This window comes from Scyliorhinus canicula, chromosome 20 (genome assembly GCF_902713615.1).
Source record: "Scyliorhinus canicula chromosome 20, sScyCan1.1, whole genome shotgun sequence".
NCBI lineage: Eukaryota > Metazoa > Chordata > Chondrichthyes > Carcharhiniformes > Scyliorhinidae > Scyliorhinus > Scyliorhinus canicula.
Window position 1 is genome coordinate 75,977,628 of NC_052165.1, and position 12,814 is coordinate 75,990,441.

Below are 12,814 nucleotides of genomic sequence, written 5' to 3' on the forward strand. Positions count from 1 at the left end.
CTTCAATTCTTTGACCAAGTATAGAGTGTAACAATTGAAAATCAGCAGAAAGACAGAGAGATAAAAAGATACCCCTGGGACGACTGTGCTCATTAGAGCTTCAGTTACCATGAAGAAAACGTGAACTACACCATCATTATGGAGTAGTATGGTGGCACAGTGGTTAAAACTGCTGCCTCACTGTGTCAAGGATCCGAGATTGATTTCGACCTTGTCTGTGTGGAATTTGTACGTACTCCACAAATCTGCTTAGGTTTCCTCTGGGTGCTCTGGTTTCCTCGAAGAGTCCAAGGATGTGCAGATTAGATGGATTGGCCATGCTAAATTACCCCTGAACCCATACCCTAATCAGACTCTGTCCCATCGGGTTTGGTACAAAACAAAATCTCCAGTGCTATATGGAAGTAATAACTTCAGTTGATTTCCCAATGGGTTCAATAATTCAATGATTCCCATCACACACCTGCACAGACAGATTTGGACAGCTTCCAAATTGTTCCAGAAGATATAATTTCACCTTTCCACTTGCCAGCTGGTCAGGCAGCCTGAAAATGAGTGATCCAGATGAGGAAGGTGACAGCATTTGGCTGAAACATACTCTCAGGTGTTGCAATTTCCTCAGAATGAATGCAAGCGGAATGGGAATGGAATGATTTACAACTGGGATGATTCAGTGTCAGTTACCTGAACAATTCCTCCCATCTCCAGTATGTCCAGCCTTACACACACATTGGAAAGAGCCGGGGCTGTTGAAACAGGAGGCTGAGCTGTGACAGTCGTGGCTTCCACTTTGACATTCATTCACATCTGAAGTTCAGAAGAAGGGAAGAGTTCATTGGAGGTTCCCAGCTTCGTCAATCTTAATTTTTCTACTGTTACAACCCCAGACTTAGGCTTGAACCAATAATTCGTATGAAAGGTGATCAGTCCAGGCTGTGATATGAAGAATAGATCTTTTTGCGGAGGACACCCGGACAACTGAAAAATCCGCATGAATCAGTCTGTCACAAAGAACAAAGAACAAAGAAAAGTACAGCACAGGAACAGGCCCTTCAGCCCTCCAAGCCCGCGCCGACCATGCTGCCCGTCTAAACTAAAATCTTCTACACTTCCTGGGTCCGTATCCCTCTATTCCCATCCTATTCATCTATTTGTCAAGTTGCCCCTTAAATGTCACTATCGCCCCTGCTTCCACCACCTCCTCCGGCAGCGAGTTCCAGGCACCCACTACCCTCTGTGTAAAAATCTTGCCTCGTACATCTCGTCTAAATCTTGCCCCTCACACCTATGCCCCCTAGTAATTGACCCCTCTACCCTGGGAAAGAGCCTCTGACTATCCACTCTGTCTATGCCCCTCATAATTTTATAGACCTCTATCAGGTTGCCCCTCAACCTTCGTCATTCCAGTGAGAACAAACCGAGCTTATTCAACCGCTTCTCATAGCTAATGCCCTCCATTCCAGGCAACATCCTGGTAAATCTCTTCTGCACCCTCTCTAAAGCCTCCACATCCTTCTGGTAGTGTGGCGACCAGAATTGAACACTATACTCCCAAGTGTGGCCTAACTAAGGTTCTATACAGCTGCAACATGACTTGCCAATTCTTATACTCAATGCCCCAGCCAATGAAGGCAAACGTGACGTATGCCTTCTTGACTACTTTCTCCACCTGTGTTGCCCCTTTCAGTGACCTGTGGACCCGAATACCTAGACCTCTCTTGTAAATAAAGTTGACAAGGAGACAACGTGCCTAGGGTCGGAATGAGATTCACATTTCTCACCGGCTGTGCACCCCGAATGCGGGTTTCCTGGCAACGTGGGATGGCTTCAATGGGAAATCCCATTGACGGTGGGAAGACATCATCCCACCACCGCCAGCTAACTGTGCGCTGCCTAGAAACAAACGGCTGGGAAAACAGACCCAGATTTTAATGAATGTTTCAGGAATTAAAGACTAATCACTTGTCCAATGCAATGAGCAACCCAGGTGAAAATGATAGGGAGACAAACAAAAATGATGTTTAAAGACACGGATTGTTCACACATCAATAACTGCAGATAAGAAACAAATTGGATGGTTAACAGAAATCACACCAATTTATTTTGTCTTTATTCTTATGATCTGATCTTTGTGGCAAGCCCAGAAGTTATTGTCTTCATCTTTCATGAGCTTTGAGAAGATGAGGCAGAATCTTTGTTTGAAGTGTAGCTGTCCCCATGGGATCAGTAGATCTAGAGAGCTGTTGGTGAGGGGATTCCAGTATTAGAGTCAGTAGTAGTGAAGGAACAGCAAATTTTGCTAGCTTAGAGGGAAGCTTGTATGTGGTTGTGCTGTTAACAGTCTACGGTCCTTGCCTTAATCGGTACAGCTTACAGTGTTTGAAGTTTGGGGACAGCACGGTAGCATTGTGGATAGCACAATCGCTTCACAGCTCCAGGGTCCCAGGTTCGATTCCGGCTTGGGTCACTGTCTGTGCGGAGTCTGCACATCCTCCCCGTGTGTGCGTGGGTTTCCTCCGGGTGCTCCGGTTTCCTCCCACAGTCCAAAGATGTGCAGGTTAGGTGGATTGGCCAATGAAAAATTGCCCTTAGTGTCCAAAATTGCCCTTAGTGTTGGGTGGGGTTACTGGGTTATGGGGTTACTGGGTTATGGGGATAGGGTGGAGTTGTTGACCTTGGGTAGGGTGCTCTTTCCAAGAGCCGGTGCAGACTTGATGGGCTGAATGGCCTCCTTCTGCACTGTAAATTCTATAATTCTATGAAAGTTACTGTCGAAAGTGTATTATTAGGGGCAGCACGGTGGCCTAGTGGTTAGCACAGCTGCCTCACGGTGCTGAGGTCCCAGGTTCGATCCCGGCTCTGGGTCACTGTCCGTGTGGAGTTTGCACATTCTCCCTCGGTCTGCGTGGGTTTCGCCCCCACAACCCAAAAATGTGCAGAGTAGGCGGATTGGTCACACTAAATTGCCCCTTAATTGGAAGAAAATAATTGGGTACTCTAAAATTTAAAAAAAAAGAAAGTCTATTATTAGTGGAATCCATCAAAGCGTAGGGATGCAAGAATGCTATCCAATAAACATTGAGCAGCTTCGATAAGAAGAGGCATGTGATAATTGGAACAAAATACAAATATGCTGCCTTTTAATGAGCAGTTCTCATCGCTTCACTATCAGATTTGTGGAATAAGCACATTTCTCTCGGTGCTAATTTGAACAGTTATTGTTCCCGTCAGGCTTCCAATTTCTATCCAACAACACAACTTGAGGCTGTAACAGCTTTCAGCATCTACACTTTATGATTCCAAATATTAAAATTTCCCCTTCCAATGTCCCAGCTGGCTCAGGCAGTCTGTAGATGAGTCATCCTGAACAAAGTGATTGAAACATCCGCTTAGAGATTGCTATTTGCACAAAAGGAATACCTGAAATGGAAATGTGGTCATTTATCCCTGGCATGTTTCAGTGTCAGTTACCTGAACAATTCCTCCCATCTCCAGTATGTCCAGCCTTACACACACATTGGAAAGAGCCGGGGCTGTTGAAACAGGTGGCTGAGCTGTGACAGTCGTGGCTTCCACTATGACATTCATTCACATCTGAAGTTGGGAAGAAAGGAAGAGTTCATTGGAGGTTTCCCAGTTTTGTCAATCTGGAACTTTCTGCTGTTATACACACAGATTTAGGCTTTGACCACATGACCCATACAAAAGGTGACTAGTCCAAGATGTGACATGACGAGTATGCCTTTGTGTGGTGGATACCTGACCAACTGCAACATCAACAATGACTCAATTTATTCAGGAGTGGACAGGGAGACAAGGTGGCCAGAACTTCCTGGATATTCCAGGAATCAAAGACTAATCTCTCGAACACTGCAATGAGGAACATGGGTCACAATCAGGGGGATAAACAAAGTGTTGTTTGAGCCAAGAACAATAACCCTCCAATCAGATAGGTATTACTATGTTGAATTTCGGACCAGAATAATGGACACATTGCATGTCCAATGGAAGGAGTGAGAATCTCGGTCGATGGGTGCTGAAGCTCATGCGATGAAACATCCCATAATATATCCAAGCAGAGTTGGTCATCGTTAGAGTGGATCAGAGACAATTGCGAGACCAGAGGAAGGAATTGGAGTGGAAACGACAGTGTGTCCCCAACCCAGAGTATCTTGCTTTCCCTCTCCTGTCCATATTACGATTTTGGTTAATATTTGCTGAACATCCTCAAATATCTGACCCACGGGGCAGCACAGTGGCACAGTGGTTAGCATTGCTTCCCCACAGAGCTGAGGTCCCAGATTCTATCCCTGGTCTGGGTCACTGTCCGTGTGGAGTTTGCACATTCTCCCCGTGTTTGCGTGGGTTTCGCCCCCACAACCCAAAGATGTGCAGGGAAGGTGGTTTGGCCACACTAAATTGCCCCTTAAATGGAAACAATGAATTGGGTACTCTAAATTTTTAAAAAAATCTGACCCACATTAACATGTGTGGGTCTTGATAGTAAGTATCGTCAGATAGACTGTGAGCAGAGTCACTGTTGGTTGTTGAAGGTTTCATTGGTTTTCATCACAGTCAAAACAGAACATCAAACCCCACCCTGATCCCACCCATGCCCCGGTCTGGTTGGGAGCTCGACGAAATCTCCAGTCCTATATGGAAGCAGTAACTTCAGTTCATTCCCCAGTGGGTTCAATGATTCCCATCACACACCTGTACAGACAGATCCATTCCAGGTGTAGCCAGTCACACAGGAGCATCTGAAGCTTCCGTCCTGCTGGGTACAGGAGGCATTGGGCCCACACGGATTGTTCACACACACGTCAATAACTGCAGATAGGAATGAAATGGTTTGATTTGAAGAAATCATTGAGGTGCGCAGTACAATTTTATGGATGTAATAGTGGAGTGGCAAAAATTATGTCCCATAAAGTCAAGTATCTTTAAAGCGGAGATGTTGATAACTATAGCAGGAACACAAGAACCTTCTGCCATTTAGAAATATTGGGGTTTTCGCCTCTTCAAAGAAAGAACAAAGAACAAAGAAAAGTACAGCACAGGAACAGGCCCTTCAGCCCTCCAAGCCTGCGCCGATCATGCTGCCTGTCTAAACTAAAATCTTCCACACTTCCAGGGTCTGTATTCCTCTCTTCCCATCCTCTTCATGTATTTGTCAAGATGCCCCTTAAGCGTCACTATTGTCCCTGCTTCTTCCTTCACCATAAGATTGGTGGAACACTCACACTTTATTTGTGCTAATTTGATGATATGGTATTGTTACTTTCAAGGTTGCAACTTCTATCCAGTAACAGATTTTGATACAGGGACACCTTTCAGCATTTGAACATCTCCCTCCATATTATGGTTCAGAATAGTAAGAAGTATTACAACACCAGGTTAAAGTCCAACATGGTGAGGAAGGAGCAGTGCTCCAAAAGCTAGTGATTTGAAACAAACCTGTTGGACTTTAACCTGGTGTTGTAAGACTTCTTACTGTGCTCACCCCAGTCCAACGCCGGCATCTCCACATCATGGTTCAGAATGTTAGAATTTCCCCCTTCCAAAGTCCCAGCTGGATCAGGCAGTCCAAGGTGGCTGCAACATCCTCTCAGAAATTGCTATTTCCTTCAAACTGAATGCAAGAAATGGAAATGGGATCATTTACCCCCCGGCATGATTCAGTGTCAGTTACCTGTACAATTCCGTCCATCTCCAGTATGTCCAGCCTTACACACACATTGGAAAGAGCCGGGGCTGTTGAAACAGGAGGCTGAGCTGTGACAGTCATGGCTTCCACTTTGACATTCATTCACATCTGAAGTTGCGAGGAAAGTAGAGTTTATTGTGGGATCTCCAGGTTTCCAAGTCTTAAACTTTCTACATATACCCAGATTTAGGCTTTAACCAAATAACTCTTAAAAACGAAGAACAGTCCAGGCTGTGCGGTGGATACCTGAACAACATCTACAATGAGTCAATTTACTCAGGGGTGGATGGGGAGACAAGGTGGCCAGAGTTTCCTGGATGTTCCAGGAATTAAACACAAAACTCTCGAACATTGCTAATAGCAACACGGGTGAAAATCAGGGCGATAAACAAAAAGGTGTTTGACCCGAGACCAGTAACCATCCATTCAGGTAGTTATCACTCTGTTGAATTTTGATTGGTGCGGGGAGGTAGTGAACCACAATGATGGATACATTGCATGTCCAATGGAAGCAATGTGAATCTGGGTCAATGGCGGATGGAGGTCATGTGATCAAATATTCCATAACATGTCCAAGGAGATTGAGCAGAGCAGAGACAATTGCGAGAACGGAGGAAGAAATTGGAGTGGAAACTACAGTCTAAAGAAGAACACTGAATACAGCAGATACGGGAAATGGATCAAGAGGAAATGTTGGAGATACAAGTCAGGTGAGTCAGGGTCTGAGGAGTTTCGGTTTCAGCTCAGGACCTTACACCAATTGCCTGCTCCCTCAATCCCAATTGTTTCATTTCCATTTCATTGACCAGGTTAAGAATATATGGAATAATTCAAAACTGAGTAGAAATAGAGACCTGCACAAAACTACAAATGACAATGCTCAATGAGTTATGATGGAGAAAATATGACCAGCATCATCAGTCACCAAAACACTTGTGTTTTTATTTGAATTTTTCCCTGTGGAATCAATGATTCCCATCACACACCTGTACAGACAGATCCATTCCAGGTGTAGCCAGTCACACAGGAGCATCTGAAGCTTCCGTCCTGCTGGGTACAGGAGGCATTGGGTCCACACGGATTGTTCGCACACATGTCAATGACTGCAGATAGAGAATGAATGAGACATATCACGCCACAATTATTTTACTTAATTCTTTGGGTGTGGGTGACATGGCCAGGCAGCGTTTATTGTCCATCCCCAATGAGCCTTGAGAAGATGATGGAGAACTTCCTTCTTTAACATAGATGTTCCTAAGGGATTGGTACTTCTAGAAGGTCATTGGCGAGAGAATTCACAATATTGACTCAGCAGCAGTGAAGAAACAATGATATAGTTCAACTGCGGGTAATTTAGAAGGAAGGTTCCACGTGGTGGTGTTCCAAGTATCTGCAGTCCTCATCCTAAGTGGTAGAGCTTTGGGGTTTTGGAAGAGCCTTGTTGTTCACTGGAATCCCAAGGGAGAGAACAGCATAGTGGCGCAGTGGTTAGCACTGCTGTTCACTGCACCGAGGACCCAAATTCCAGCCCTGGGTCACTGTCCATGTGGAGTTTACACATTCTCCCCTTCAAATTATAAAAAATAGAATCCCATGGAAGTTGCAAGGGATGAAACAATGATGCCCCATGAACATCTAGCAGCTTTGAATAGGGGATGCAGACAATTACAGGAAGAGGTCGCAAGCATGCTGCCTTTCATTGGACAGGTCACATCTCTTCAGAGATTGTTTCAAAACTCACAGTTCTCTCTGTGCTAATTTGTTCCTCAGGTTTGCTGAAGATTCCTGTTTTTATCTCAGGTACACATTTTGAAGCAGTGACACCTATTTAATTTCTGTGCACCCAGCAACATGTTATAATTCTGAATGTAATGATTTTCCTATTTGAAACACCCAGCTGATTTACGAATAGGTGAGTCATTTAGACCAGAAAGGGAACTGGATACCATCAAAGATTGGAATTTCTGACAATAAATGCAGAGGTTGGAAACAGGACTATTTTTTCCTTGGAAAAATTCAGCGTCAGTTACCTGTACAATTCCTCCCATCTCCAGTATGTCCAGCCTTACACACACATTGGAAAGAGCCGGGGCTGTTGAAACAGGAGGCTGAGCTGTGACAGTCGTGGCTTCCACTTTGACATTCATTCACATCTGAAGTTGAGAAAAAAGGAAGAGTTCATTGGAGGACCCCCGGCTTTGTCAATCCTAAACTTTCTGCACACACCCAGAAATAGTCTTGAACCACATGACACTTGTAAACGGTGAACAGTCCAGGCTGTGATAAGAAGATCGTTGTGTGGTGGATACCTGTACAACTGTAACATCAACAATGGCCGTGATTCAGTGTACAAATTGGTATCGGGACAAGGCCGTTGAATCTCGCAAGCGGCCTGTAGTGAAATTTGTGACACTTGAAACTCTTTGGTGGTTTCAATGAAATGTTGAAAGACTCCGCGATCTGGATCTCACCCTCACTGGGATCTATCAAACATGCGTTCATAGGATTCTCCCGATACCCAGGACCTAACGGCCACATCTGGGAGGCCTCATCATGACGCCATTTAGTACTGGTTTCCACAAACATAGACCAGTCATAATGTCTCATGGAGGCGGGGGAGGGGGGGCATCTCCCAGGCCATTAGAGGCGCTTGTACTGGTGGGGGAAAGGGCAGGGTACCACACTGGCACTACCTTCGGTACCCAGGAGCCTTGGCACACCAGCCTGATATCCTGGCAGTACCACCTGGTCACCCTTGCAGTCTCACTCTGGCACTACCAGGCTGGTGTCAGGCTGGCACTGCCAGGGTGCTCAGGCAATGGGTTGGCACTGCAATGGATCGGGTCGGGTTCCTTGGCAGATGGTGTGGGAAGGTAGTGACACACAATGATGGATACCTTGCATGCTCAATGGAGTGAATGAGAATCTGTGTCAATGAGTGATGATGGAGGTCATGTGATCAAATATCCCATAATATAATATCTAGGCAGGTTGACAACCATTAGAGTGGAGCAGATACAATTGAGAACAAAGGTAGGAATTAGAGTGGAAACCACTCAAAAGAAAACACAAAATTCAGCAGATACTGAAAATGGAAAAAAAGAGGAAATGTTGTGAGACAGTAACTGAAAAGTTTCTGGTTTTTTAAAATAAATTTAGGCTGCACAATTATATATGTTTTCAATTCAGGGGCAATGTAGCGTGGCCAATCCACCTAACTGGAACAGCTTTGGGTTGTGGGGGTGAAACCCATGCGTACAAGGGGAGAATGCGCCAACTCCACGTGGATAGTGACCCAGGGCCGGGTCTCAGAGCCATAGTCCCAGTGCTGACCACTGCGCCATGTGCCACCCGAGTTTCTGTTTCAGCTCAGGAGTCTACACCAATTGCCTGCTCCCTCAATACCAATTCTTTTGTTTCGATTTCATTGACCAGAAAAAGAATATATGGAGTAATTCAAAATTGAGTAGAAACGGAGATTGTCACAAAACTACAAATGACAATGCTCAGTGAATTATTATGGATGATGGAGGAAATGTGAACAGCACCGCCATTCACTGGCTTTCATCGCAGGCAAAACAACATCAGAAGTCGCACCGTAATCTACCCATGTCCTGGTTTGTTTTGGAACTTGACCCAATCTCCAGTGCTCTATGGAGGCAGTACCTTCAGTTCATTCCCCAATGGGGTCAATGATTCCCATCACACACCTGTACAGACAGATCCATTCCAGGTGTAGCCAGTCACACAGGAGCATCTGAAGCTTCCGTCCTGCTGGGTACAGGAGGCATTGGGTCCACACGGATTGTTCACACACACGTCAATAACTGCAGATAGGAAATGAATACGACAGTTTAGGAGATCCCATGCTACGATATTTTTACTTAGTTCTTTGGGAATGGGTGACATGAGCAGGCAGCATTTGTTGACCTCACTAACGAGCCTTGAGAAGGTGATGGAGAACTTCCTTCTTTAACATAGCTGTTCCTAGGGACAGTGTTGGTGAGGGAATTCACTATTTTGACTCAGTAGCAGTGAAGAAACAGCGATATAGTTCAAGTGCGGGTAATTTAGAGGGAAGGTCAAATGTGGTTGTGTATCCAAACACCTGCAGTCCTTGTCCTGAGTGGTACAGCTTGAGACTTTGGAAGTTACTGCCGAAAGTGCCTCGTTGTTCAATAGAATCCATGGGAGCTTCAGTGGCTGGAGCAATTTTACCCCATAAACATCGAGCAGCTTCGAGGAGGGGATATGACGACAGGAGGAAAATATGAGTATGGTGCCTTTCAATGGGCGGCATGGTAGCACAGTGGTAAGCACAGATTCTTCACAGGTCCCAGGTTCAATTCCCGGCTTGGGTCACTGTCTGTGCGGAATCTGAACGTTCTCCCCGTGTCTGTGTAAGTTTCCTCTGGGCGCTCCGATTTCCTCCCACAAGTCCCAAAAGACGTGCTTGTTAGGTGAATTGGACATTCTGAATTCTGTGTACCCGTGCTGGAGTGTGGCGACTAGGGAATTTACAGTAACTTCATTGCAGTGTTAATGTTAGTCGACTTGTGACACTAATAAATATTAATAGATTATTATTATTCTCACCCCTTCAGAGTGAGTTTTTTTGGAATAATCGCAGTTCTGTCTGTGTTAATTAGTTCCTCAGGTTTATTGTTTGGTGAAGATTCCTATTTTCATCTCAGGAGCACATTTGTGGCAATGGCACCTATTTAATTTCTGTGCACTATGCAAAATCATAGAATCTAGAATCATAGAATCTATGGCACGGAGACAGGCCCTTCTGTCCATGCCAACCAAAAGTCCATCTAAGCTAACCCCATTTGCCTGCATTTGGCCCATATCCCTCCATAGAATCATAACATGGTGTAATTCTGATGATAGCAATATTTGTTTTCCAAAGTTCATGCCAATTTATGAGTAGGTGAGTTATTCAGACAAGGAAGGAGATGGAATACTGTCAAAGTTTGCAATTTTCCAAGAATGAATGCAGAAATTGAAAACGGGGTTATTTTTCTTTGATGAGATTCAATGTCAGTTACCTGTACAATTCCTCCCATCTCCAGTGTGTCCAGCCTCACACACACATTGGAAAGAGCCGAGGCTGTTGAAACAGGAGGCTGAGCTGTGACAGTCATGGCTTCCACTTTGACATTCATTCACATCTGAAGTTGAGAAGAAAGGAAGAGTTCACTGGGGGTTCCACAGCTTTGTCAACAGTAAACATTCTCTTGTTACTCATCCAGATTTAGGCTCGAGGCTTGTAAAAGAACCAGATGCGCAGATGGTTCCTCAAAAAGTAGTGCTTCAAGAGTTATCCAAATGTTATCAAGAATAAGAAAGAAAGTTGCAACAAAAAGAAAACAAACATGTGTTTGATTTGTTACTATGGCAACTGTTCATCCACGTAGAGGACACGTGGCAGCATTATTCCAGCATAATTCAATACAAGAGTTCCCAACAATTCTGCTTGAGAAGTGTGGGAATCTTCTCAGTCTGTTATGGAAATTATCCAGTATGATTTGTCCTAATTCCTTATTCAGCAAGTTATTCCCTTTGAAGAATTTAAAGGAACAAAAGTATCAAGGTTTGGACATTCCCCAGACAAACTAACAGTGAAGTAAATCACTGACAATTCTCCATTAGTTACCTGAACAATTCCTCCCATCTCCAGTATGTCCAGCCTTACACACACATTGGAAAGAGCCGGGGCTGTTGAAACAGGAGGCTGAGCTGTGACAGTCGTGGCTTCCACTTTGACATTCATTCACATCTGAAGTTGAGAAAAAAGGAAGAGTTCATTGGAGAAACCCCAGATTTGTCAATCTGAAGCTTTCTCCAGACTCAGATTTAGACTTTGACCACATGATTCTTTTTTATTTATAAATTCAGGATGTCCATTTATTTTTTTTCCAATTAAGGGACAATTTATCATGCCCAGTCCACGTAACCAGCACATCTTTCATTGTGGGAGTGAGACAGGACCTGTACAGGGAGAATGTGCAAACTCCACATGGAGAGTGACCTGGGGCCGGGATTGAACCTGGGTCCTCAGCGCCGTGAGGCAGCGGTGCTAGCCACTGCACCACCATGCCGCCCTGACCACATAATTCTTATAAATGATGAGCTGATTACATCTGTTGGTTGAACGGGTAAAGGCCTCAAGTGGTGTTACACTGAACCTCACAACACAAATTCTCCAGTCCTATATGGAAGCAGTAACTTCAGTTCATTGGCCAATGGGTTCAATGGTTCCCATCACACACCTGTACAGACAGATCCATTCCAGGTGTAGCCAGTCACACAGGAGCATCTGAAGCTTCCGTCCTGCTGGGTACAGGAGGCATTGGGTCCACACGGATTGTTCACACATACGTCAATAACTGCAGATTGGAAACAAATGTGGGTGGATTAGACAAAGTCACAGCACAGGTATATAATATCACAAGAATATGTAACTGGTGCATTATCATTCCCCTGGATATTTTACCCTCCACATGCTTTTAAACTGTGTTCAGCAAATCACTTTTGAGCCAATCATGCATGTTGATAATGACAGCAGGAGCACAGGAACCTTCTGCCATTTGGATATATTGGCCAGTTTTCAGCTCTTCACCATGAAATTTGTGGAACACTCACTTTTCTTTGTGCTATTTTGATGATCTGGTTATTGTTCACGTCAAGGTTGCAATTTCTACTCAGTAACAGAAGGCGACACAGGGACACATTTGAGCGTTAGAAAACCTCCCTCCATGTTATTGTTCAGAATGTTAGAATTTCCCCCTTCCAATGTCCCAGCTGGTTCAGGCAGTGAGTAGATGAGACATCCTGACCAAGGTGACTGAAACATCCTCTCAGAGATTGCTATTTCATTCAAACTGAATGCAAGAAATGGAAATGGGATCATTTACCCTCCGGCATGGTTCAGTGTCAGTTACCTGTACAACTCCTCCCATCTCCAGCATGTCCAGCCTTACACACACATTGGAAAGAGCCGGGGCTGTTGAAACAGGCGGCTGAGCTGTGACAGTCGTGGCTTCCACTTTGACATTCATTCACATCTGAAGTTGAGAAGAAAGGAAGAGTTCATTGGAGGAT

The 12,814-nt window shown here is 44.7% G+C and overlaps 1 protein-coding gene and 1 long non-coding RNA gene across 2 annotated transcripts in view; both read right to left on the minus strand.

Moving 5' to 3' along the window:
- LOC119954770 (neurogenic locus Notch protein-like) overlaps positions 1–4,870 on the minus strand; it is a 48,808-nt gene extending 43,938 nt beyond the window's left edge. Inside the window, exons 1-2 of the mRNA XM_038780311.1 lie at positions 4,714–4,870; positions 685–807 (exon numbers count right to left, since the gene is read on the minus strand). Of these exons, the coding sequence (XP_038636239.1) occupies positions 685–807; positions 4,714–4,870 (280 nt within the window). The remainder of the gene's footprint in view (positions 1–684; positions 808–4,713) is intronic.
- Positions 4,871–7,743: 2,873 nt separating this feature from the next.
- LOC119955288 lies at positions 7,744–12,080 on the minus strand. The gene is made up of 4 exons (XR_005458424.1): positions 11,983–12,080; positions 11,367–11,489; positions 9,418–9,534; positions 7,744–7,860 (listed from the first exon to the last, which is right to left on the minus strand). It is a non-coding gene; the product is annotated as an uncharacterized LOC119955288 (long non-coding RNA).
- Between the last annotated feature and the right edge of the window lie 734 nt (positions 12,081–12,814).